The sequence below is a fragment of the Epinephelus moara genome, chromosome 21 (assembly GCF_006386435.1).
Source record: "Epinephelus moara isolate mb chromosome 21, YSFRI_EMoa_1.0, whole genome shotgun sequence".
Taxonomy (NCBI): Eukaryota; Metazoa; Chordata; class Actinopteri; order Perciformes; family Serranidae; genus Epinephelus; species Epinephelus moara.
Genome location: NC_065526.1, coordinates 13,501,840 through 13,528,885, shown reverse-complemented (window position 1 = coordinate 13,528,885; position 27,046 = coordinate 13,501,840). Strand labels below are relative to the sequence as shown.

General features: G+C 41.7%; 1 protein-coding gene across 1 annotated transcript in view; it reads right to left on the bottom strand.

Moving 5' to 3' along the window:
• Positions 1-27,046, bottom strand: part of dnah9l (dynein, axonemal, heavy polypeptide 9 like) — a 49,451-nt gene that overhangs the window by 20,998 nt on the left and 1,407 nt on the right. Inside the window, exons 3-53 of the mRNA XM_050033425.1 lie at positions 26,682-26,781; positions 25,976-26,187; positions 25,652-25,885; positions 25,197-25,364; positions 24,535-24,651; positions 24,096-24,233; positions 23,712-23,836; positions 22,435-22,630; positions 21,570-21,674; positions 20,724-20,915; positions 20,120-20,320; positions 19,676-20,011; positions 19,475-19,552; positions 19,337-19,392; positions 19,053-19,173; positions 18,757-18,926; positions 18,430-18,652; positions 18,228-18,344; positions 17,923-18,009; positions 17,631-17,789; positions 17,308-17,391; positions 16,509-16,667; positions 16,110-16,232; positions 15,578-15,700; positions 14,238-14,462; positions 13,939-14,157; positions 13,510-13,677; positions 13,135-13,260; positions 10,764-10,871; positions 10,535-10,666; positions 10,284-10,444; positions 10,027-10,183; positions 9,770-9,915; positions 9,578-9,694; positions 9,342-9,480; positions 9,145-9,237; positions 8,811-9,005; positions 8,398-8,475; positions 7,242-7,374; positions 6,771-6,898; positions 6,490-6,638; positions 6,229-6,379; positions 5,003-5,134; positions 4,728-4,901; positions 4,406-4,610; positions 3,851-4,016; positions 3,638-3,740; positions 3,110-3,247; positions 2,838-2,939; positions 2,596-2,757; positions 83-166 (exon numbers count right to left, since the gene is read on the bottom strand). Of these exons, the coding sequence (XP_049889382.1) occupies positions 83-166; positions 2,596-2,757; positions 2,838-2,939; positions 3,110-3,247; positions 3,638-3,740; positions 3,851-4,016; positions 4,406-4,610; positions 4,728-4,901; positions 5,003-5,134; positions 6,229-6,379; positions 6,490-6,638; positions 6,771-6,898; positions 7,242-7,374; positions 8,398-8,475; positions 8,811-9,005; positions 9,145-9,237; positions 9,342-9,480; positions 9,578-9,694; positions 9,770-9,915; positions 10,027-10,183; positions 10,284-10,444; positions 10,535-10,666; positions 10,764-10,871; positions 13,135-13,260; positions 13,510-13,677; positions 13,939-14,157; positions 14,238-14,462; positions 15,578-15,700; positions 16,110-16,232; positions 16,509-16,667; positions 17,308-17,391; positions 17,631-17,789; positions 17,923-18,009; positions 18,228-18,344; positions 18,430-18,652; positions 18,757-18,926; positions 19,053-19,173; positions 19,337-19,392; positions 19,475-19,552; positions 19,676-20,011; positions 20,120-20,320; positions 20,724-20,915; positions 21,570-21,674; positions 22,435-22,630; positions 23,712-23,836; positions 24,096-24,233; positions 24,535-24,651; positions 25,197-25,364; positions 25,652-25,885; positions 25,976-26,187; positions 26,682-26,781 (7,515 nt within the window). The remainder of the gene's footprint in view (positions 1-82; positions 167-2,595; positions 2,758-2,837; positions 2,940-3,109; positions 3,248-3,637; positions 3,741-3,850; positions 4,017-4,405; positions 4,611-4,727; positions 4,902-5,002; positions 5,135-6,228; positions 6,380-6,489; positions 6,639-6,770; positions 6,899-7,241; positions 7,375-8,397; positions 8,476-8,810; positions 9,006-9,144; positions 9,238-9,341; positions 9,481-9,577; positions 9,695-9,769; positions 9,916-10,026; positions 10,184-10,283; positions 10,445-10,534; positions 10,667-10,763; positions 10,872-13,134; positions 13,261-13,509; positions 13,678-13,938; positions 14,158-14,237; positions 14,463-15,577; positions 15,701-16,109; positions 16,233-16,508; positions 16,668-17,307; positions 17,392-17,630; positions 17,790-17,922; positions 18,010-18,227; positions 18,345-18,429; positions 18,653-18,756; positions 18,927-19,052; positions 19,174-19,336; positions 19,393-19,474; positions 19,553-19,675; positions 20,012-20,119; positions 20,321-20,723; positions 20,916-21,569; positions 21,675-22,434; positions 22,631-23,711; positions 23,837-24,095; positions 24,234-24,534; positions 24,652-25,196; positions 25,365-25,651; positions 25,886-25,975; positions 26,188-26,681; positions 26,782-27,046) is intronic.

The following is a 27,046-nucleotide window of genomic DNA, read 5'->3' as shown; positions in this document are numbered from 1 at the left end:
ATGCTTGAAAGCAGCAACATGGCGTCCAAATCGGAGCTAGCTTGTGTGTGTGTGTGTGTGTGTGTGTGTGAATGTGTCGAACCTGGTGATAGCGAGGCTCTCCCACTCCCTGGGCAAAGTGACAATACACCAAAGGCTGGTGGATAAAAATGGACTCATCTATTCCCTGGAGAAAATTGGCAGAAACAGAGATATGAAAAGAGAATGCTGAATATGCCACAGTTTGACAGCGAGAAACCAACCAATTATTTCAGTTTTACATCAGTGTTTCAAGACAGACTTTACTCGGGCAGGCCGTCCAGGTATATTAACGGCTGCCTAAGTATATTTGGCTGAGAATGACGAACTGAGAATTAAATCTCTGTCCTGTTTAATACATGTATAATCTGTCCTTCCTAACTTGATATATTAAGTATGCTGGCGCCTCTGTAACCAGTCAGTTTATCCCATTTTCTCCATCAAATAACAATGATTAACTGCCTGATGAGTCCCTCCACCCCAACTCCTCTGTCTCTGTATCTATGTATTTATTTTGTCTACGTATTCTTCATCTCTGTCCTTTATGTTGTTGTTTAGTTTATTTGTTTTTTACCTTTGTGTTTTTCTTTCTCTTTCACAACTTCTTGACTTGTGATGTTATAGTTAGAGTTAAAGAAAATGATGGTGATACGTACTGATATGCAAATGCTGTACCTGTCCTGCCTCCATAAATAAAAATTATTAAAAAAAGAAAAAGTATATTTGGCAAGCTAATTTATTATTTTTATTCATATTTTGACCCGCCCAAAAGAACGCGATCCATAATCAATTAACTACTGGACAATCTCTCCTCACTCTTTCCCTCCTGTAGCTGTATGTTTTGCTACTGCAGCTGAGGCGAAAGTGCTTCTTGGCTCGTGATAGTTTTGGCATCTCATCTATTTCCTCCGTGAAAGGCAAACAAATCTGGCAATAAAACACACTGATGAACTAAATCAGTGGTTCCCAACTGGTCCAGCCATGGTGTCCAGATTTCTCCTTAGTCATTAGTTCAAGGTCCACACAGTTTAATTTATTCATTGTCATACATGTGTTTGGCCATGTTGTCGAGCTAGTTTGCTGTCTCTGTTAAGAAGCTGTCTGTTATTCATTCACTCTACAGCAGGACATGGCACAAATAAAAGCTCTGTGCTGGAAATTCACTGTACTTTAAAATAAAGTGTGTTTTTTCCATTCAGGATGGACCCGTGACCCACTTTTGGACCACTGCACTAAATGACATAAAGGACATATTATATTCATTCATTTTCCGTAACCGCTTATCCTGTTGGGGGTTGCAGGGGGGGCTGGAGCTCCCAGCTGACATTGGGCGAGAGGCAGGGTACACCCTGGACAGGTCACCAGACTATCACAGAGCGGATATATTATATATGATATAATGATTTGATTATGATAAATGATAAACTATGCATCTCATCCTCGCAAACTCTTCCACTTTCCCTGCCACTCCTCCTGCTGCTCTCCTGGAGTTTTGATACTAATGATTTTTACCTCCTGAATGATGAAAATCAAAATATGCCCATCCACTATATCCATTTTAAATCGTCCAGTATCACTGCTGTTTGTGAGTCATTTTTAAATTGCAAACCTACTCCACATATTTGTCCGTTGTGTCTACAGAGCAAGAGAGATGAGCAGGTACACACACACACACACACACAAGCATACAGGCAGATTGACAGACAGAAACATCATAAAGATTAGGAAGTTAAGTAGCCACTAAAACAGAAAGACATAAAAGCATGCAAACACTTAAAAGCATGGATGAAAACACAAATGTAAGATAAGCCAGATAGTTAGCATGTTAAAGGGCACATTAAGCAGAAAATTCTACACAACAGAACACAGAGACAGACTCAGTCATATACAACAAGACGTAACAATAAGCAGACAAGAAACAGGTATGCACATGACATAAGCATTAGCAAACAAGGCAGTAATAGACGGGACAGAAGCATCATCAGACAGGACAGGAGCATTAGCAGACAGGACAGAAGCATTAGCAGACAACACACAGTCAGCAATAAAACAGTTTGAATAAATGCAGTGCAATTTTACAGACAAGTATTAGAGGAAAGACTACGTAAACCTGACACACACCGAGAGTTAGACAGCCAGACAGATGAGGACAGACAGTAAAGGCATGCAGATGCTACACATGGTGATGCATCTGGCTGCTTATGATTTAGTGGAAAGGGATGGTATGCGCTACTGCATCTTATATAACCTGGAAGTGTGTTACAGGTCTGGGAAGCTCTCAGAAATAGTAATAGAACTATTAAATCAATAAAAGTATTGTGTTTATTTTTTATTTGTCACATGTTGTAGACTAGTTTTTTTCCTGCAGGTAATGCTAGCCATTTCCACTGGCTGCCATAAGTATATTTTAGACCTGTGGAAACACTGTACTGTGTCACATACTGCTCTATAGGTATAATCTGTGTTTTTACAATCTTGGATCTGCCACAAGTGGTGTTGCTGTGTTGACTTTAGTTATACTACTGTAGTTTTTAAAGAAAAAGACGTTACTGTATGTGCCTTTTTTTTTTTTTTTACCTCGAAATATCTCTTGCCAGTGTCCAGCAGGATTTTGTTGAAGAGTTCCACATCTTTTTCTTCCATCAGTTTGTCAGAGTAAACCCTGGAGCTCTCATGCAGCCACAGATGAACCAGGTCCATTGGGTAACGGACACTCTCTGGCAGGGCAAACAGGATACCCTACACACCAACATACATGGAATCAATAATTCACATTTGACATTTCTATTTAAGTGACTATGTGTGTGTGTGTGTGTTACCTGGAAAATGTTAGAGAGGTCTCGCAGGTTGAAGATGTAGTGGAAGCGTATCGCTGTAGGGAGGAAGTTCTGACTGATTTTTTGGTGCAGACAGATAGCTGCCTGGATGAGCAGAACCAAAAGATGTAGAGATGGTTGGACAGATATTGGAACAGACAGAGCAGATGGGCATTATTATGGACAAGTGATAAACTGACAGGTTATTATTTGCATGGATTGAAACACAAAAGATTTTATTGTAGACAAATGCTGCATTGACACTGCAGGTGTACCTGTATGAGAGTCCCCACTGAGCGGGAGACGCCGTAGCTGAATCCCCCCTGAAGGAAGTGAGCTGACAGGATGCTGGAGAAGATGGTGGCTAATGCGTCGGCACCGGGGAAATGTACTGCAAACACTGAGAAATGCCTCTGAAAGGAGTGATGAGAGGTGTGAAAATGACTTGCCTTTAAGGCTCTGCAAAGCGACTCAAAAAACAGAAAGTACCTGTCAGACTGCTTTCTGAATGTAACTATTAATTCGATAATATCACGTTATCTTCAGTCATTAGCTGTCTAGGACATTCTAACTTCAATATCACCTCTTCTTTGGGCTTGTTTATCATTTCTTTTTGTAACTTAATTGCTTCTTGCTTTTGTAGCTGATTAAATCCATTCTGTGTTCATTTGCATCTTGATAAATTACTTTGTAAAAATGTAAAAAAAAAAAAGCTAATTAACTAAAATAATTGCAGTAGAAAGAGCAAGGAAGACAATAGTGTTTTTGTACATATGCAAGTGTGTATGCATAAACGTCTCTACCTGTAGTCTGGGGTTGATAGAGAAGCTTCCAGCTGTTGGGTTCATGCAGGTGATATACTGGCAGTTGTGTATTTCCTTCAGCACCAGTCGCTGTCTGTCATACCTACAAAGATTTTGTCTATTTAGATTACATTAAGTAGAGCCTGTACCACTGCAAAGATGTGGTTTTGCAACAGTACCGTGCATTCATATAAAATTAGATAACTGTCTTACCAGTGGTTGTAGTCAAGGTGCTGGCGTATGAGTGTGTGCGGTTGGACGGTGCCGTACACGTCCACCTCGGGCATATTGAGGTCGTCTATGAAGTAGATGAGTCTCTTAGCGGTGGGAGGAGCAAATTTACGACCAGCTTTCTTCTCCAGGGGTTTCTCCAGGACACCTGAGGCCCATATAACGACATGAATCAATAGATGAAAATGACAAGAAAAAACTGCGGGCAGCACTCGCAACAAATGACTTGTGAGTTATGGATTCAAAAATGAAGTCCACACTTGGAAAAGAAAATGAAAAAATAAGAATAAATCAATTTTAAAATTCAACAAGTCAGATTGACAGCTTGTATTGTAATGAATATCAAGCAATTCAAGCAATATTAAAGGGATAGTTCACCCCAAATTCCCCCAAAGTACTTTTTTGTGACCGTTCTCTACAAAACCTGTCTCTTATTTACCAAGCAAAATACTACCCATTCATAAAGGAAAGTTCTTCTTCTTTTCAGTAAGCATCACCCCTCCCCAAAATATTTGTTCCCATTCCTGTGATTCTTACGCTGCAGCATGGCTGACGTGGTGTAGTAGTTGAAGGGAACTTTAGCCACCATGTAGTCCTCCTTCAGCTTGACAACTTTATCAGACACCAGGATGGTCTTGCCCACTCCGGCGTTGCCCACCAGCATGATAGGCTTCCCTCTCTGGAGCAGCAGGTCCATGAAGAAGGTGAGACAGATGGTTTCTGGAGTGTGAACCAACACGGTCTGAAACAAACATGGCATGACCTGACTTAAAGGGATGGAACAAAATGTGGTCAATGATGAGTGCAAACATAATATAAAGTAATTCTGTTCTCTGTACACCACCACACACATCATTACCTGTAGCGGCACATCGGGCTCCAGCTCAAATGGCACCATCTTCTCACTCCAGGGAGTAAATTTTTTCGTCTCAGAGTCAATGAAATAGTCAAAGACTGTGCCCTGAGAGGGGAACTTCACCGCTCTCATCTCTTTAGACCACCAGCGGCTGAATTCGGCACGGTAGTCATTCAGCTGGGTGTTGGGAAAAGGCACCATTATAATGTGACATACAGTGTAAAATACTGCAGTAAAAAGGAGTTAGCTCTTTAAGCAAATATTTGGTCACCACACACATGATCCTGGAAGAGCGCCCCTCCAAAGGCCCAGACACAGGCAAAGACAAAGTAGATTTCATAAAGTTCTCGAGGAGAATCAGCAGGAGTGTTGTCCTCTGTCAGCAGGCAGTCCAACAAGGAACACAGCGTCTGATTGGCCAAAACACAATGAACAATACAAAGTAATAAATTGTTCTTTTGTCAGTAGGTAAGGACAAAACATCTGGCTGAATAACATTGCAAGGACAGGATGTAAAAGCATATTATGTGACACAACGATTATGACCAAGTTGCAAGAAAAATGAAGCCAATGTCGATTTGCAAAAAACTGCAGTTCCTCTAATGGCCACTTGAGGCTGGCTTCAAAAGGTGAATCAACTTTACAGCATAAATAAACATGTTTACAGCCTGGTACAAAAAATATTTTTAATTTCTATAGCTTATTTCTCTGTTTATGACAACTGTGCGGGGTGAATTTTTATATAACTTTCCTGTTTAAATTTTATTAAGGCTTAGAATTACACAAAATTAAGGTTGGCAAATGGGTGCCCTCCGTTTACAAGTCGCTACCACAACAGTGTTGGTAAGGTAACGTAACCATGGCGTGCCCACAGATTCCTAGAGTAAAGACATAGCCGCAGCTATCACTATTTCTGCGTGAATTCAGTTCATGGAAGTTAACTGTAACATTTTGATCGCCTTCAAAAGTCTTGTTCAGTGTTTGATTGAACTAAAAGACCCACTAAGGAGTTGGATGTTCAGTTTTTCCAGTAAGTACATTATAAATCACTTGTAATATAAAGCTTTAAACTGTTTCACCATACTTAGAATGCAACGTGGATCTTCACGGGGACTTTAAACGCTTTGAGCAATAAAATACAACATATCTTCTTTGTAACATCCATGTTGTTTCCACATTACGACTCAAAAGCTTATAAGCACGCTTAAGTGGAAAGAACGTCTTCCAAACTTGGGAAATGGGACCATCTGAGGAGCACTTGAATGCAGCAACAGTTAACCATAAACTGTAAATGCACCATGCTCACCAAAAAGCAGCTAGTGTTAGGGTTAGCTCCACCCTCTCATCCAAATATGCAAGATGGAGAAGGTCAAAATGCTAATTTAGAGTTCACAAACCAGTGGGTGACATCACTTCAGCTATGTTCATTATTCTACTACAGTCTATGATTAAGACTCTTTAACGTGTAGATAAGAAACATAATTAGCATGTTGTGTGCTCGCACCTGCACCATGCTGTTTTCTGGTATGGGAGTGATGGTTTTCAGGTTGCAGCGGACTTGTTCCAGACAGTATGGCACATACTTATCAAACAGAATGGTGAGGTTGGCTCGCTCTGATTGTGCCTGTCTGGTATCAATCCAGCTTGTCACGTACCTGGGAAAACAGAAAAGACGGCACTGCTAACCAAACTTCAATTTCAGGAAAGTGAGGAAACAGATGTCCATGATTTTACATGTGTGTCTGTGCTATCGTGTGTGTCTTACGAGCTCCAGCCGAGGTCCTGTGGGTTGACGTAGAGAATTCCTGCCCTGGACACTGTAGCTGGAGTGGCAGCCTTTAGATGAGAGATCTCAAAGAGTAGACGCATGGAGGTGGACAAACTGATCCTCTCGTTACTGGCAAGAGTCAGAACCTGGAGAGAGGAGAGGGAAAATTATGTTTGGGTCTTTCTGGTTGAAATGAAGCCATACTATATTAAAAAAAAAAAAGGAAAAAGGACGAAAAACAGCATTAGAAGAATGAAAAAACACAAATGCATTCGAACCTTATTGTCATCCATAACTGTGTTGAGTGATTCAATCCACATCGGGTCAATATCTCCATCCAGAACAATCCACTTGGGCCCATCATGGCCCACTGAGGTCAGCTCTCTCATGGTGGAGGAGAACAGACCTAATATAAAGAGCGAAAAATACAGTATATCAACACCAGTGCCTGACCATCACTGGTACAAAAATGCTCACATACTGCTGTTTCTTGCTGACCTAAAGAAAACCCATGTAATGGAATCGCAGTCAAATTATTCCGTGTCAAAACTCCTGAAACAAGAGCTAACTCTGAACCAGAAAACATGCTTTAACAAATTCTAATTAATTCTGTGAAGAGGCTTGGGAATAAATTATGGTCTTGGAACCAAAATAACTTGACAGCGACCCAAAATCTGGAGAAAACACTGGTTCCCCTGATCATCATTTACAGCTTATTAAATTCCATGTAAAATCCTGGAGCCCTTCACCATCTTTCCACTCTCTGGTAGCAGGGTGCAGGTATCCAAACAGCTCGTCTGTAGTCACAGCTTTAGGGTTGATATCATTCCACACAGGCTTCATCTTCATGTTTGCATAGGTCCTATGGAGAGTCTTCAAGATCTGATGAATAAACATTATACAGTGGAAACCTATTACAGTGATCACGTCTGTCTGTTGACATTTGTATAGACGTGAATATGAAGTAATTAAACAGACGGCTTTGCTATTTACTAAATTTCATTAACTGTTTTAAAATACAGTACAGCTGCCAACTATTCTGCCTTTTCCCTGCCAGCTCTAGGACTCATTATCCACAGGTGTTTTCCCCATGCACATTTATTTTCTGTCTCCATCACTGGCAGCCATGACTGTTTATCACTGTTTGTAGACTACACAAAGTAGACTTGAAACACAAAGTTTCGCTGCTGCATCTTGTGGCTCGTTTTTGGCTGTTTGTAGTAAGCTTCAAGGAGACTACAGTTTTCACTGAGAAAAAATTACTGTGTTTTTCCTGTCATGATTTAAGTGCACAAACCTTATGTAGCCAGCTGGAACCAGACTGGTTACTGCAAAGCAAAATGTCATGATTTGACTAAAGTTAAAAAAAAAAAGATCTCTGGGCTAGGGCTGGACCAGTAAAACCATTATATAATAACCTATAGATAATAACCCCTTCAGATTTTTCCCTTTCTTTAGTATAAAGACGTTCAATCTGAAAACGTTCATCCATTTATAAAACAGATGATGAACAGCCCGCGACATCCTACGAAAAATATGTGCAAATTCAACAGTATGTCTCTGTTTTTCCACATTCTGTCAGTCTGCTACTCACTCTCCTTACATGTTTATTTTTTCATCCACTAAAATGGAAGCTTCTAAAGCAGCAGGGGAAGTCACCACCTGTCATGTTGTTTTAAGATAGAAGTCTAATAGATTCATTTGTATTGAAGCTGCTGGTTATATTCTGCACTATGCTCCTCCATGTTTTAATAAATTAAAGATCTAGAAAAGTCCCTAGACTTCACAGTATACTTGTGACCCTAAAATGTATGTGGGTATGAAGACAATGGTTATAAGCCACCTCCTACAAAACGGCACTGAAAATAAATACTAATGGATATAGTGGTTTTAACAGAAGTTAACCTGGCTCTTTCCAGTTCCTGGTCCGCCTACTACAAACACAGAGTGTCTGACAGCCAGCAGCTCCTCCAGCTGGGTCACCTGGAGACACACAAACATTAAAATGAACTGAATTAATTACAAATTTGATTTATTTTCTCACAAAGAACAGATCTACTGTATGTATGTCTTCATTCATGCTCCCAAAGGAATTCAGTACTGTACGTCCTCTTGAGTCAAAACTTGTAATTCAAAACTATAATTATACTATAAATATGTGTTTTATTCATTAGACTGATATATTTATATATGAACACTGGCAACCCTAAGAGAGTTCTTTTTCTAATTTAGCAATACAAACACACCAAAGCCTCTTGGTACTGCAACTGAAACAGAGGCATTTTAATTTTTCCAACAGAAGAGCACTTATGAGACACCTTAAGTATGAAGTTCTCCTCAGGCTGCAGGCGCAGTTCACTGACTGACTGGCGAACCGCGTTCTCCAGGGCAGGGTCTCTCTTCCTGGGCACGTCCACCTGAGGAAACAGGTCACTGATGAGCCCGAGGAATATAGGAACGTCGCTGGTCACTATCTTAGGCAGGTTGAAGTCCCTCAGTGCTCGCATCAGCACCTGGGCAGGAAATGACAGTTTGGATATCATGAGTCAAATGCACTTATAAACTCAGATTGCATGCAACTGTTCCCCATTAACCACTTCATGTGAGATTCTCCAGTGTGAAAGGCAGCATTAATGACAGATTGATTCGTACCTGTTCCTCAGGTCTGCTCCGCTCCTCTCTCTTCAGAGATCCAGCCACAACCAGGACTGATTTGATAGCCCTCAAACCCCAATCATAATGATCCTAGGAGTTAAAGAGAATAAACCAATCAAGCAATGAAAGTGTTTTTTCTTCCCCCGAATCTCTCACTCTGACTCCACCTTTAAGTAGAAAGCAGTCTAATGTACCTGTTTTGACAGCAGTTCCTTACAAAGAGTGTAGAGGCTGATGAACTTGCGTGCCAGCAGGCGAGCATCTATGAAGCCTTCTGCCACCAACATGATCTCACAGATCAGCTCAAAGTCTGGGATCACCATGGCACAGGGTCTGCACAGTTAGCAAACCCGTTCTTAATTAGTCATCTTTGACATTTCTTAACTCTTTCACTTATAATCTCCTCTTAATATTTTTGTTTCTATCAGACCTGAACAGAGCTTTGAGGTTCTCTGGGAGCTCAGCCCTGCCAGCATAACCTGGGTTCAGAGTGATGAAGATCCCCACTGTTGGCTTCAGCTCAATCTCCTCTCCCAGAAAATGGAATCTACACACACAGCAGACAAATACATTAATAAATATAGGGTTTGTTTATTATACACATCATTATTTCGGTATCTACCTTTGCTTCTTGTTGCGTACAGCATCCTGTATTGTCTTGACCTGCACAGCTACTACAGACAGCACCTCCACTGAGATCCTGTTGAACTCATCAAAGCATCCCCACACCCCTGTCTGAGCCAGACCCTTATAAATGTTACCTATGGACTGAGGACATGTGATGGAGACAGAGGGAGTGAGTGGAAGGGTCGAATGAGCACAAAGGACAATATGAATTAAGTAAATAGGGCACGAATGAACATCTACAGTCTGTGTTACCTTGTAGTCCATCTGTTCTGAGCAGTTGAACACATAAACCATGATGCCCAGGGAGCGTCCAAGGTCTTTGGTTGTCTCTGTCTTACCAGTGCCAGCTGGGCCTGAGGGGGCACCACTCATAGTCAGATGGAGGGACTGTGTCAGGGTTATGTAGCACCTAACAGGGTTGAAATATGAATCACAAAAGGTCACCTCTCTCTTTAGAGTACAAATCTGTGTGCATGTGGTGTCATATACAGCACTACATGTCTGTGTACCTGTCAGTGAGAGGAGTGATGACCAGTCTGTTAGTGTTCCCCAGGTATTCATAGCTGAACTGGAACTGGGCGTCACAGATGTTGACGTAACAGTGTCTGGTTTCGTCATCCCAGCGGTGGCGTAACTGGGACAGCCACGCAAAGGCCTGGCCTGTCGTCACCTAGGAGACACGTATAGTAACACCAGCTGGGAGGTCTTCTTGCTTGTATGATGCCTCATTCAACACATGCATGTCTTACTTCAGAGTTACCTTCTGAGTTATGAGACTGGCGACCACATCGCGAGCATGGACATCAATGGTGCAGACAGTCATGATTTTCTGTCTGTCTCCAGGAGTTAAATCTCCAAGCAGCATGTGGATCAGTGAGTTGAGCTGAGTGATCTAAAAAATAAACAACAACAGAATAAATCACTGAAACCAACAAAAAGTGTGTTCACCCACCACCCGAACAATATCTTACCCTGGATTTACAGCTTACCTGTTTCCTGTTGTAGTCTTTGAGAGCTGTCTCAAATCCCTCCTCCACCCTCTCAAAGGCAATGCCCACATCTGTGGCCCACCACACCTGACTACCAGTCAACCCAACCTGTGAATGGAAGGAAAACAGCCAGCAGACAACAGATAATTTGTTTGTTAGGAAAGTTAAAAGGCAAGTTGTTTTTTTTTTAACCTGGGCCCTATTTTCCCCATGACTAATGGGAACAACAATTTTCGAAACTGGTCCAGTATTGAGAGTGAGGGCTGCTGGCAGTCGCAAAACAGGCTGCAGTGTAACCACTCAAAGCATGTTCGCACTGTTAATGTACGTCCACTAAAAGTGTCTGTTTTTACCCCTGACAGGCTCAGATTGTTATTTTAACATCTGACAACAGTATGGAAAGGATCCCTACAGAGACAGACCTTCTTGTTATAGAGTAAGATCCGTTTTGTTTCCCAGAAACAGCCCTGAAATTGCTATCTGCAAACTCACCAGACTTCATTTAACAGTAATTTTAGCGTGTACAGAGCCAGCATATTTTCACATTTAACTGGATGAATTAAGTGTTTATTTCAACTAAGCCAGAGTTGGCAATTGTTGGAACAGTGGAGAGACAAACCAAGATGGTTTTCCTGAGTTTTATTTTGTTTCTGTCAACTTTGTTCAAATAAACACAAGAAGTGTGTGCTCTAGAGAAAGTACCAGCGCTCAGTGAATAACCTCCTAAGCCCTGTGATAAGCTATTATGACAAGGCTTAACTATACAGACCAGTGAGCAGTGATAACTAACATGTCTTTGGGGTCATCAGGTGGGAACCTCCTTTCACCAGTGTTCATCTAGTTGGTCCCACGACACCTCCAGGAGGCTAGACAGTGATCTCTGGCGTCCCAGAGACCTCTCCTAATGCCAGGTCTCACTGCTCCCCGCACTGACCCAACAACCTCCTTTACCTTACTTACACAGGGCTTTCTCAGCCCAAACAGCACTGCCACCTTCAACAACCAGGCTCTGTTGATGCGAGCTCCAGGTAGTGACTGTGCCGAATGAAGTGTGTTTTATGATGATAAAATTACTGTTTATTTAGAGGTCCAGTGTGTAGGATTAGGGGCATCTATTTGGTAATGGTATAATATTCACAACTATGTTTCCATGAGTGTATAATCACCTGAAAATAAGAATTGCTGTGTTTATCACTACCTTAGAATGAACCATGTAGGTCTCTTCCACATAATTTGCCATGTTGTTCTACAGTAACCCAGAATGGACAATTTAACACTGGCACTAGACGGGGCCATTTGTGTCAGCCACCATAGTTCTGCTACAATACAGGATTGATTTTAAGGTACTTTTATTTGTTTTTAAAGCCATACATTGCTGAACTTCTCTGCCCCTACTCCATCTCCCGACCTCTTAGATCTTCAGAACAATGTCTTTTAACTGTCCCATGACTGAAGCTTGTGGGTGAGGGAGATTGTGCCTCTGTGGTAGCTGCTCCTGATGCTTTTAAGACAAACCTTAAAGGAGCTATATGTAAGAAATCTAAAGCAAATAGTCGTAAAATCATCCTAATATGTCACAAAGATTAAGGAATAATGTTCATATAACATACTGATCTCACGGACGGAATAGTACAGCCAGAATATTCGTATTTAAAAAACATTTTTACAGTCCGCAAATCATGTTTATGTCAGCAGAGTCTCAGCATCAGTTACAGTTACGACTGAGCTACAGCAGCACGGCAAGCAGCATTAGCAGTGTCCCGGTACATAGCATTAGCAGCCGGCTCCTCATGAGCTGTATCCCGGCAGCAGCGTTAGCAGCAGAGAAGCCGGACTTGCTCGAACAGTCCGCTGGAAAACCGAAGATCCGACGGCAGCCGCCCGTGGGCAAACAAATCAGTCTCCAGCGTGCCACTGTCTAGCAACCTCGAATCTGTAGGGGAGGGGGGGCGGACATGACTCGCGGCAGTATTTTGAATTTGAGTGCAGTAACCGTTTTGGCCACATTCTTACATACAGCACCTTTAAGTTACACGTTTCAATGGCCTTTGGTTGCTCTTACTGGTTTTTAATATTTTATCATTTTCTAATCGTTGTTCTTGCCAGAGTTCATCTGTTTTACCTTTGTGTACATGTTATATTGCTATTTATTTGTGTGTCATTTTATAAATTTGTACGCCGCTTTGGTCAGCTGTGGTTGTTTTTAAATCTGCTATATAAATAAAATTGATTTGATTTTAACTTGACACACAGAAAGAAGTTTCAACTGGTTTCAATCACTGCTAACCGTTAGATGCTAAATCTACTAAATCCTACACACTAGACTTTTAAATGGAGCGATGATAAATCTACAGACTGTACATTATCAGACCTGTGCAGGATAGTCAAACAGCCACTGGTCCCGTGGTTTGTCCTCATAGGCTGCTACGGCCTCTTGAATCTCCTTTCGGACCGTGCAGCGCATAGTGCTCTCTAAGGCCCCCAACCAACACTCTGCCTGAAGAAACACACACAGTGTAAAAACACAATTAAAAATAAAAATAGAATTACATGCTCGATAATATTTGGAAAAGCATGAAAATTGTTACACAGAACAAATATATACATACAATTATAAACATAAGGTGCATACAATTATCAAGACATAAACAAAGTTATTCATAATGTGATTAATGAATACAGCAGTAATTGAGTGTAACCTTACTTGTATTTGTACACATATGAATCAGATTTTGTTTGTCATTACCTGTCCTATACAGACACACGGCTCAGAGAATGGAACATATTCGCCCTCTCGGCTGTACATCCCTATAGCAACTGCCTCCCCATCCTCCTCTCCTCCTCCACCTCCGTCTGAGTCCTTGAAGCGAAGATCTGCAATGTTGTCAAACAGCTTCAGCATGTGTCTGGTCACCTGGAAATAAACACACACAGATGGACTATTAGTTTCAGTTCTGTTTTAAAGGTTATGTTGTTTACAGACCGTAATCTCTTGACTGGAATTTAAGAAAATGAAAAAAGAAAATTGTCTTTCATTCTTATCTTTTATAAACATTCTCCGCTCCACAACACTAAGACACGGTGTGAGGAACATATTGAACTGATAACTACAATGTGCTGACTATCTCTCTGTATGTTCTCTCCTGGAAAAAATAATCAAATTGTAATCTGTCACCTGTTTGGGCTGTGTTCCCTTGGAGACAATCTCCAGCAGGTCTGAGGCAGACACAAAGTAAAATCTGGGGAATGTGAGTCTCTTGGTCTCCAGGTACTCGGCCAGGGCCTTCTCACACACAGACAGCCTCTGCTGCAAGGTCTCCAGGTTCTCCAGGAAGCCAGTCTTGTTGGTCACCTCCACCACGTTACTGTTCTGCACCACCTCAGTCATCAAGCTCTGGGTGACAGAGGGAGTAAAATCAGTAAAAGGGTGAGATGGATGCATGTGGGCTAGTGCTCTCATGTATTGCGTGTTACCTGGAAGTCAGTGTGAATTCCCTGAAAGCGCTCGGCATCATTGGCCAGCTGGCAGCGGATGTCGTGGCTGTTGGTGAAGATGCTGTTGAGGTGGGCCCAGGTCCTCTGGACAGACATCCAGGAGGAGATGACCAGGTCGGCCACCATCAGCTTCCTCTGCCATCCACTCACCTCTGCCTGGAAATACTCTACGTACTTGCTCATCAGGATGTTCTGCAGCTGCACCTGAATAGAAATGACGGGAGGAGCTTTACCTGGTGATCTGTAAGAGTCATAACTTTAATTTATATTTTGATAACGCTATCAATGACCATGTTACTGGGGAGTCAGACAGAATGCCCTACACAGGTAGTCAAGTCATGTTTCCGTTCAACTGTCAAGAGAATTTTAAGCAAATTTCTGAAATGCCGCACAAAAGAAATACAAGTTTAGTACAACTAGGCTATGCAAAGGGTAGTTTCTTCAGAGGATGGCGGCATAGGCTACTGTAAGCTTTACGCATGGCTGTAATCAGCCAGTGAACAAAGTACAAGAAGTCGAGGTTGAATCTAACGCAAAGGGAGGCACTGACAGCGGAAACAGCTGATCAGTCATGTGAGTTAAATATTCGCCACACAGGGCTGGGTGATATGGAGAAAATATCACAATATATTTGACCAAATACCTCAGTATCAATACTGGAACAATATTGTAGGGTTGACTCTTGGTGCTTTCACAAATTATTTACACAATGATGATTACTGATAAATAATCATCACTAATGTGGATACATTGACTTAGTTCTAAATGAAATAACACAACAGCTAGAACAGTCTGGTAAGTTCAGAAAATTATGTCACTTAACTGAAATTAAGCTTTTCAAACCAAGAAGAGAAATCAGGTATGATATTAACATAGCCAAAATCTAAGAAGATATATAGTCTCATAGCTCGATATCAATTTAATATTGATATAATATTGATATATTGCCTAGCCCCATTGCTACATCAGAACTTATTCAGCAAAACCCTTTCCACATATCCCATGTATCACATGAAGTCTTTTTTTGACAAAGGCAAAAAAGACCTCAAGCGAGCATTGAAACTTCTTTGCGCAATCGAGGCAGCTTATTGACCATTGCTGTTTCTATACAGCTTTTCCAATGCCATACTTCAAAATGTGCATAATAATACATCCATGGGAACACAGATAGAGAAGCATAAAGCAACACTATTAGCTAAAGTATTAATCCTGAGCCTGATGTCCTACACCAAATAGGGTTCAGCATTAAACAGCATCAAACTACTGAAATAAACTGGTTATCACATGCTACAGAGAATCAGCACAGTTATCATGCTCACCTGGTTGTCCTCCAGAGTTTCTATCAGATTCTCATCAGCTTTGAGCAGAGGGGTTCCTGTGCTGGTGTGAGTCTCATATGACAATGACATTACACTCCATGTCTGGGTTATCTCTGCCAAAACCTAGGTAGATGTAGGAAATGTTCTTTACAAAGTGTGACATCTGCCATTTGAAGACGGGGAATAATATACAAATTGTGCAGTAGGATGAAAATAAAACTGGTAAGGGTGTTAATAAACATCTTATTTCTGCATAATGATCTGTGAGTTCGTCTTTCCTGTCCATTGAGTCTGCTACTACATGATTATTTGTGTTAATCTTTTTAAGAATATGGTAAAAGTTACACTTCATTTATCTATATTGTTTGAGATAAAGAAATTAATTTTTCAAACATGCATCCAAGTGAACTGATCTATGAACTGTCTCTGCAAATGCAGGTATCGTAACAGACTCAAAAAAGCGCTGTCTTATAACCACAGCATTGATATACAGGACAATATTCTACAACTGGTTGGTCTCGAGTACACTTACTTTTTCAATAGCCATTTCTTTCACAGCCTTGTCCACTATGTTTTTGACCTCATCCTCCACACGGTGAAGCTGTAATTCCAAAAGGTCCCCCAGGGTGGTGCCTTCCCCCATCACAAACCTGACCTGAGGACCAAGAGGAACACACAGCAACCATGAGTGTGATCAGATTTCACTTCGGGATAATTGGGTTCACTGAACTGTGCTGGTCATTACAGGCCTGGACATGTGTTGGCAAGATAGCTGAATGAAGGCAGAGTTTGTGAAGACTAGATTAAAAACAGAACTCAACCCAGCAGAGGGAGCAGGATCATATACAGTGCAGAACATGATCATTGATGAAATATTATTGAATCAGATGGTATGAGACACAGTGAAGCAGCAGCTGAGATGGTCTCGTACCCCGGTGGTGTTCATGAGCTGCTGCCAGTGTCTTTCTCTGACAGCTGAGTTTTGCAGCTCATTGACGGCTCTCAGAGAGGTCAACAGGTTCTTCACAGTCGATTCCAGACCCATGTAGACGTCCCACACCCGCACCTCCTTATCCAGCATCTTCATCTCCTTTAACATGCAGCAGTGATGGTCAAAAATTACAAGAGAAATTAGATATTTTTTTCAACCCAAGCAAAAAATGAAAGATTTTAAAAGGGACCTATTCTTTAGGGTTCATATTTGTATTTTGGGTTTCTCCTAAAACATGTTAACATGCTTTAATGCTCAAGAAACACTTTATTTCTCTCATACTATCTGTGCTGAAACACCTGTATTCATGCTCTGACTGAAACACATTTTCGCACCTGTCTCTTTAAACCCCCCCTCTCAAAATCTGATTGGTCAGCGTTTCCGTGTCTTATGCATCTGCCCCTTCAGTGTCTCTGAACCATCAGTGCAACTAGGGAATGATTGTTAGAGAGTATAGCGTCACATTCTACCGTAAAAAATATCATAATATGATCCAAAATCAGGGAGAAATCAGCAACCAAGATGACCATGTAAAGAAATCTGTCATGAGAATTCAGAAGGGTCTTGAACCTGAGATTTTTGCTCACAGGGATTACTTTTACATACATTTACCTCACTACTTGAAACTCTAGTCACATTTAATATGACCATCTGACATTGTAACATTATATATATAACAGAAAATAAGAAAAAGTAGAATAGATCCCCTTTAGTATTTGTCCATGGAAGCTGTTCATACTTTGGCGAATCGTCTGAGCTCCATGTCCATCTGCTCAACATTGATCTCTTTCCATGGAGTCTTGGTCCAGTCTTCTATGCTGGTCTGGCGCAGAGAGGAGAGAGGAAACATTAATCTGTGATTCTCTAATGAGGAAAATCTATTCACCCCTGTAGTCTTAAAAGTCCTCTATAGATATAGTATGAAATTCATACGCATAATGTGGAAGCTTGAAGTGAAAAGCTGAGCTGTACTATGCAGGCTGTGTTTTAAAGGTTTATCTATAGAGCTCAAAAACAGCAAAGAAATCAAAATGCCAACCTATCTGTGTTGTGTTGATTTACCTTCACAAAGATGACCATGTCCCAGACGGCTTTGACCAGTATGATGTCAGAGCGACACTGGCGCAGTTGCTTGTAGTCTGGGAAACTGACTTCAAACAGATCGGCCGTGTCCTGCAGCTTCTTCATTTCTGCCTCCATCACTGCGACTCCTCGATTAGACTGGGGACAGACACATTCTGATATGCTGTGGCTTAAAATTGTATGGTTTGTTAAATTCCATTTAATTACACACTGCAAGAAACTAGAAAACTTCTCTTGTTGAATAGGCAGTAAAGCATGTCCCAGTGCTCACCTTATCAATTAGTTTATATGGCTCCTCCACAATGATCTTAAAGATTGTCTCAGTGCGAAACTGTTCTCTGAACTCATGCTGTTTGACCTGAAATTTGAAAAAACAGCAAATCAGAATTCTGTGAAGCTGCAGTTCCTTTGCATATCTGTCTCCATCTCTCTGTCTATCACTGTGCACTCCTGGGGTTGTGGTGTCAGTCATACATAATGCAGGAAAGAAAAGTGAGAAGGTTTATATGTCAGATATTGAGCTCTTTGTAAGGGGTTGCCACACTGACATCCAACCCCGCACACACACAGCCTCACCTCAAACCGGACACACTTCCTGCGTATAACAGAAACCTCATTTGATTGCAGCGGTGCCACTTCATGTTTAACTGTGAATGCAATTTTCCTCAGACTCTTCCACTTCTCCGGCAGCTCCTGTGTTTCAGGGTGATAAAGTGAAGAATGTAATGTGATAAACATCCACTCATGGAAATGTGTGTATTTGTGCATTGGCACACACTTCTAGCTGTGTGTAGACGCTTTCTGGCAGCTGCTGTCCGTAGGTCTTCAGGAGCTCAGCAGTGGACTTGAGAGGCTTGAAGTGTTGTTCATTGCTGATCTGCCTGTCTCGTATGGCCATGAGGTGTCCCATGATGTCCACAAGGCCTGCATAGTCGCCATCTGACACCTTGTTAGAAAGGCCACGGGCCGTGTCCTGGACGAAAGAGGATAATTCCCTCACGCTGCGGGGTAGAGAGGAAAGAGGACGGTGTAACGGTTCAGAGTGGAGAGTGCATAGGAGTTTTCAACATATGAGTGTGTCTGTGCTTGTGCATGTGTGTCTAACCTCTGGTTCACGTGGTTGAGCAGGTGCTCCTTGAACATCCAGCTCCACCTCTTGACGACATTCATCAGTGTGTGCTTGAAGGGTCTGATGTCGAGCTGTAGCCAGCCACAAAACACCCTCCTGTCCTCCAGCTTGCTCACTCGTACATAAAGAGACTCAAACAGGTTGATCTGGAATGAAGAATGATACAGCGACTCAAAGACATCTATCGAAGAGGAAAATACCAGATTGCACTGATCAGCTCCATGAAGTCAATTTAGGTTAAAGGTTTTCTAAACCACAAACATGAAGCACACCTGTTCTTTGAAGTTGTCCAGGGTTGGCGGGTTCTTTTTCAGCTCGTAGTCTGCATACAGCTCAGCTTCCTCTGTACTCAACACATGGCCGTAAAGCAGGAACTGCCTCATAAATTCAGACCTGGGAAAGTTGAGGGAAAAAAGGCAAATCTCCCTTTTAAGAATATCTATAATTTTTCAAGTGACTAGAAGGAAATTATGTACAATAATCTGCATTTGTGTGATTCAGTAATAAAGACACTGGGTTAAGTAAAAAAAATGACAGAAAGCCATACGCTTCTGACCTGTCATCCGTCCAGAGGTAGCGATAGCTTGCAAATGATCCCTGATATTCTCTGGCCTGAAAATCAACACAATCTTTACTGTGACCCTGTACTCATCATAAATAAGCTTTTATGTGTGGCAAGAAAACAAACATTTACCTTAGCAATGGCTGCACGTGCCCGTGAGCGGATGACATGGCACATCTCTGACAAATCCCCCATTTGATTTATGTCGTCCTACAGGAAGAAGACACAAGATAGCATGTGGCCAGGGTGAGTGTGCATACAGATATATTTCTGTACAGGTGTGCAGTATGTTTGCACAGTGTGTATAAACCTTTAGTCTAATCTGCACAGCACCTGATAGTCCTCCAGCTGTTTATGCTTTGCCACTCTGGGAATGAAGGACGCCATGTTGGTGATGTTGGCCACCAACTTATCCACAATATCATAGAAGTTACCGCTGTTAGTAAAATCCAGCGAGGGGTCAAAGGTCATCTCATTGCTATTGAGCACCAGCTGGACCTCAAACAGTGGTGTTATGCGCTGGGCGGCATCGGTGTTGTCCATGAAGTACTGCAGGGAGCAGCGTACTGCACTGGAGAAGCCTGTCAGGATCATGCGGTCCACATAGTCTGTGTAGGCCTGCCACTCGCTGCTGTCCAGGTCTGTAACACCGAGCAGAGACTGGTTCTCCTGGTGCACAGTGGAAGAGTGATGTGTTAGAGGCAAAAACATATATATGATAATTATAGATATGAATATGAGAGAGAGAGATGCACCAAGATTAAGATAAGAATATACCTGCAGCAGTTTGTGTATTTCCTCCCCTGTACTGGTGATGAGAGCGTGCTGTTTGTAAACACTCTCATCAATGTCAGAGAAGATGAGGAGCGTAGAACCACGGCTCTTTCTGGTGATGAAGGCACGATGGCTGAATTTCCCCATAAGGGCCTGGATGGCCTCAACATTAGCTTTACTCTTTTGGACACGGCTAGAAATGCTCTGGCGACAGCAAAAGAGAGACACAGTTACAACCAGTAATTATATTCTCTTTGGTTGACAGCTGCATGTTGCTTTTTGTTTTAGGAATGCTCGTTGTAATTGAGGAAAGCTGGCTTGGACTACATAACAAGGATGCCAGGATTCATGCTGCATTGGCAGGCAAAAGTTTCACAGTAGCTTTTGATACTGATATTCAGCAAACTCTAAAATAAGCCATAACTTTTTATATTTCGGCACAAACTGCAGCTGATACAGTTTTGTTTCTTTATAGCAGAGCAGACTGAATATGCTGCAAAATAGTTTCACAGCATGTGCATCCGAAAAATTCACCCACCAGCATTATAACGTGCACCTGTTGTTTGTTGACAGTGGAGTCAAAAGATACACAAGAACTGTTCAGTACCTTGACCAGGTCTCGTGTGCTCTGGATGTAGTCCCATAGGTCGTCCTGAGCCCAGGTCAGCTCCCGTAGGGCCGGATCCAGCTGTCGTCTCGTCCCATCCATCTCATTTTTCACCAATCCCAGCTCGACAGCCAGGATGGTACTGTGGAGCTGGTTGTACCATTGGGTCACCAAACTCAGTGTCTGTGTGTACTGCAAGATACAATAAGACGTTAGCACAAAGCGGCAACCTTTGCAGCTGAAAAATTGGAACGTGGAAATGCCAAAAACTGCAGCTCCTCCAAATGCCAAACTTAACAGGAAAAATAAACGTTTACAGCCTGGTACAAAAAACAGTTTTAGTGCCTATAGCTGATTAAAGTCCGATCCACCCTCTCGTCCAAATACAGTCACCTTGGGTCACTTCTGGCTCCAAAAATCTGAGATGGTGACAGCCAAAATGCCAAACTCTTCAAGCAGGTATAGCTGTCCACCAGCTACATGACTCTGCAAGATGAAACCCTGAAGAAAATGCTGACTTAGCATTTAGCTATGTTAAAAGTGAGGCGGTTAAGGTTGGGGTAAAGGTAAGGGCAACTGCTGGTGGTCGCAGTTTGTAGGGTGGTAGTGGTAGGCTTCAAACAGAATGTGGCTGCAGTCATACATGTCCCAAACTCATAACGTATGTGTCAGATTAAACTGTCACGATGTCTGTGTCCATTAAATTTATACAGTCTATGGTTAACACTTAAACTCTGATCATTTTCAACATATTTCACAGGTCAAAAAAACATTTACAGCCACATAGCTCACAAATAAGTTGCCTGACACTAAATCCAATGCAACTCCAGAGGCTTAGTCACGCACCATGTAGAGTGTCTCTCGTTTGGAGTAGAGATGGAGAGCTGCTTTCGGAATGTTTTGGTTCTTCAGCATGCCCAGATACTTCACCTCCCTTAGCACTGATGTCAACTGAGGACAGCGACAGAGAGAGAGAGGGGAAGAAATTTAAATGTAAATGCAAACAATCTGATGAATCGAAAGTTTTGGTTCATTGTTTTGTTTCCTTTTACCGTGACAGCGAAAATCTGAACAGATAGGATCAGCATCCTAAAGTGTAGATCTCATTAACATTGGAACAAAGTGCACACACACATACACAGTACATTAGAAGAAATGTGCATCAGATAAGTAGTTTATCCCTGGATTAAAGTGCCTGTTTTTGTTGTTGCTGGTTATACATATTCATTGCTGCTGCACTTTTCACTTCATCTTGTTTCTTTGATTTGATGCTGAGTGCATTTTGGGATTTTCTTTATCTGGTCACACACACTGTGGTTATTGCTGCTAATGCAAAACAGTTCCTCTGTTTATTGTAAACAAAACACTGTTGCCACTTCTGGTTATTTGGGACACACCAGCTACTGGATGCTGAGAAATGAAAATGTATGTGTTGTGAATTTAGTATGAGCTAAATCAATAGCCAATTGTAGTGGCCAGATTATGTTTACTGCATATATTTAAATGATTTAAACTCTCATTTGTGGTGTAAACACAACCTTAACATGCTCAATTGTGTATAGTCAAATGTCTATCCGAAATATTCCCTTTTGCATCAGTTCCATCCCAGATAAAACCCTGTACACTGAACACAGTTAGATTATTCAAAATATTTAATTGAACTTAGTTTGTTTAATATGTCTCTTGGTAATAGCTTCTTCGTTGTGCTTACTGCAGGACTGAAGTTGACCTGGAACAGGCCCGTGTCAGTGTCCAGTGTGAGCAGTGGTTCCTTCAGGTGGGTTTGACAGATTTCCTCCAGGCCCTCAGTCCACTCTGAGAACAGCTCCTCATCATGCTGGTCCAGAACCTCCAGGACACGCTCGCACTTTGCGAGGACATCGTCTGCTTCAGCGCACCCCAGAGGCCTGGAAGGGATGGAGGGAAAAGTCAAAGAAAAATCAAGGAGTAAAACAAATGTCATCTGTATCTTGCAGAGTTTATGGTAGAGTTTCATTCCAAAATCAGATGTACAGCATTTCCAACTCATGTCAAAGTGTGTTTAAGGGTCTTCGGGACTATAGCTGCATGTGTGAAAACAGGCTTTTGTGGCTCTAGAGGTAGCTGTGTGACACCTCATATATTGCCTCAAATGATGTCACTTGAGTCAGTGTCAGTTCGTGCTGAAGACTATAAGTTTGAAAATGGAAAAACAAATCTGGAGGTGTGGAGTCAAAAAGAAGTGAGTTAACCAGACATCTCTAGCTCGCTCCTCATCTCTGCTTGAGGCTGGGGGCTTGAGGCTACTTTAGGTGTTACTAGCAAAAACACCAAAATCTCCACCTGAACTGTTGGTGGTCGTGTTGCATTGTGGGCAAGGCAGACACCAGGTGTTGATAAGGAAGAAGAATGCAGGGAATTACAAAGACTTGCAGTGTCTCAGCTCCCATTCTTCCGTAGTTACACTCACTATTTTGAATGCATGAGTGTGTTCACACTGACAAGTATGGCAAAATGCAGGGTGCTTTGAGTATCTGGATGATGCACTCATAACGATCAAAAAGTTGAGGGGGAGGTACCACCAAACTGAAATTGGCAGCAGCTGTGGAAGTGGCTGTGGTTGTTCGGGTGAACAAGCAAACAAGCCTGCAGATATTTTCGTGGGTGACAATCACAGTCAAATGTTGGTGGTAATGCTCTGTTGCAATTTGCCAATTAAAAGAAGGAGAAGATTGTGATCATCATTTCCAGTAAATGCACAACTGCCTTATTTGATTTGAGACAACACATCACTGTGGAAAATTAACACACTACTTCAGTAAGTACATATAGTGTACTACATGGAAGTGTACTAACATAAGTATTCAAATTGAGGCACAGTATATATCTCTGGTTCTGCTGCTGTCTTGATCAGTCTTAATTGTCCTTCTATCAGAGCATATCACAGTAAATTCAGCCAAATATCTGCTGGATAACAGTTGTATCTGCATGTGATAAGTAGGTCCGTACATATGGGCCAGCTGGCAGAGGTTACTCCTGTTGGCGAGAATACGATTCCGAAGCTCCTGAGACCATTTGAGGTTGCCGGCCACTGACGGCATATTCTTCCCCAGGACAGTAGAGCCTGACCGCAGCTGAAACACAAAGGCTGAATTCAATTGGCTGATGGCTGAGTCATATTCATTACTTTGAGTTAATACTCTCCCTAAGATGCTCTAGCACATGTTAAGCTACATTTGTAAATTACAATACCGTATGTGTCAGATTAAACTGAGACATCTTTATGGCATAATTTAGTGTGGTAACTCTGGCTGTACGTTTGAATATTCTAAACTAAGTATGTCAATTTTCAACAGCCATTAAGAATATGTATTTCTGCTCAACCTCTCTTACCCCATCTCTGTGCTGATCAAGTGTAAACTGACAGTGGTCTACTTCCTGGTTGAACATGTCCAACAGCACGTTGTAGTTAGGAGAGAACAACTGGTGGATCCTGGGTCTCTCAAGCAGAGTGCTGAAAATCTTCAACAACTACAGGGGACATAAAGACAACACAGTTTCAGGGCAGAGCACATTTTAGGCATTGATGTAGTATGATATCAAAAAATACATTCCTAATTCACTTTGGAGATTTCCTGGCTTTTAATTGAAGCCACCATCAGGTTGAAATTCTCAATAATGCCATATACTGTATGCTATACTAAGATAAATGTCATTATAACATGTTAAACATTGTCCACTTGCTCTTTTTACACAGATACTAACAAAGTGCAACACCTTGTCCCTGAATACAGTAATGAGATTCTTTAAATGGTCAAGATAGCAGCCATACCTTAAAAGTAGACTTCAAGTTTTTGGAGTGCTGGAAGGCCAGATTGAGGACAGTTCCCAGCCTCTGGTCAAAGTCTCTGTTCTGCTCTATAAAACGCCTGTAGTGAAGCACAAAGTCCTGCAAACGAGATGGCATTAGACAGAAAATGATGGACACTTTCAATCCCTTCCCTGATTAGAAAGCTCTGAGTCCACTTATATTATTAGGCATGTTTTATTCCACTACATTTTCAGTGCAGCACTTCAAGTTCTCCTCAGCTGAGTTCATCAGTATTGGCTGGAATAACAAACACTGGTGAAAAAATATTATAACACAGATCAATTTATGATTCAGTTCCAGTTTTAATTGGCTGAGTCACACTGGAAGCTGTTGTAAAATAGCTGTAAAATATTTAGTAAATTAAATAAAATTTGATGCATTGACTAATAATGGCTGCTGTTACTGATTCTTGCGTGTTGCTTAGCAACTACTTTGCTTTGCTACTTTTCAATTACTGTACCGCTGGGCAGAAAAATAACATCTAATTGTTATTTTTTATTATTTGGCTGTGCCTGTCAATGTCATTTATAAACTGCTGTGAATCACAGCCCGTTGGAGCTGATTAATTACACAGCAGTGTTATATCAAAGACGACTGTAACAAACAATCAGACCAGGCCTCACGTCGTTAGTATAGTCCAGGGGGTCATATTTGCTCTCTCTGAGGGCCCGCCAGCGGTCGTGAAACTCCTCGCTCATGCCGAAGACCATCTCACTGAGGACTTTCCCTCTGGATCCACCCAGTTCAACCTTCTCCAGTTTCAGAAAGTCCAACGCTGTTGCAAAAAGTTCCTACAGATGAGAGGAGAAAAGCCACTGATTGGTCAGGGTGATGGGATGGAGGTAATCATAATCAACAAAACACTTTTTCCGGAGTGGCAGTTCAAATATTCACAACAATAACACAGAGATCTACATTAAAAATGAATTTTCAGCAGTACCCTTGATGTAAATGTAATGGGAATGATATCCTCTTTAGGCAAATTGATCTGGCATCTTCTTTTAAGTATAAGAGCCAAATGAGCACTAATCTTCCTATAAACTAACAAAAATGGAGCTATGCTTGTCATCTCATGCACCTCGATCATAAGCAGCCTCTCCATGATGCGGTCTGAACGCTGGAACACAAGCGTAGCCGGAAAGTCCCACAGCTTAACATCCTGGCTGTGTCTGTAGTACTTGGGGATCCGCTGGCGATGAGAGTGAAACAATTGCTTGAGGGTGCGCAGAACTGAGATGGTTATCTGGACTCTCTCCACCCCCTCCTCGAGCTCCATCTTAAACAGCTCTTCAGGGATGAGGTAGGCAGAGGCCTGGATACAGACACACAATCACATTAGGGAGATCATAGATAGATACTCTGTCTCCCTCTCTTTCAAACATACATAGTCGCATCACTGTACCTTTTCAATGATCAGGTTGCAGAACTCCTGCAGGAGGACCACCATTCGTTTTGGAGTGCAGTAGTATTTGGAACGGCTCCAGATGAGACAGAGTGTGTGGAAAAGAGGAGGCAGCAGGGCATCTACCTGTGGGAAACTCCTCTCTTCTAAGCTGCTGATCAGTCTCCTCAGAGGTCGTAGATACAGATCTATGTCCTCTGCTTCCAGCACCGCTATGATAATCACATACAGAAGTAATAATGGATAACATGATTCCAGCAGGGGTTTAATTTAACAATTAAAATCATACAGCTGTGTCCTTAGACTGCCAGTTTTTAGACAATTTTCTAGTGACAAAGTGATTATCAGGTTTCCCACCACCGCTAAATGAGAATGACGATATACTAAAAAGGCAAGTCAAGGCTACATCCAAGTAGACATAAGAAATGCACAAGAAATAATCAGGCTTAATAGAAATATTTTTTGTGCTTTGTGCCATAGGAAAAAAACAACAGGAGTTATTTGTGTGTTGTGTGAAGAAGGAAGAGATGATAATAGGTGTACACTCGTGGTCATCAGAGCAGTACATATTAAGACAATGACTGCTTAATTAGTTTTTTAAATAAGTAAAATTAAATGAGAGGTTGGGCTGTGAGAGACTAGATGAAAGAATGAGTGAATCAATCAATCAGTTCATTAGCACTGATAAATTGTAATGCTGATCTACCCTCATCGACTTGGAGGCAGATGTCCTTGAAGGAGGAGTAGTAACTGCTCTTGACTCTTCTCAGGATCTCCATGATGTGCTCCACTTTGGGGCTGTGGATCTGAAAACAAGGGAATCGGACACTCATTGGCCACTTTAGGTACACCTTTACAATCTCTTGCAATTCAAAACAACACCTAGGTCATAAATTCTACCTTTATGAGGTTTCTAATCAATTTTGTTAACATTCTTGAATGGTATAAATGAAATTATATGTTTATCTCTGAGGTCATTAGTGGAGTGAACATTATGTCATGCCAATGTATTTCTGGTCTGTTGACATTTAATAATTCGGGCCTTTCAAGCTGTGGACTCTAAATCTGATC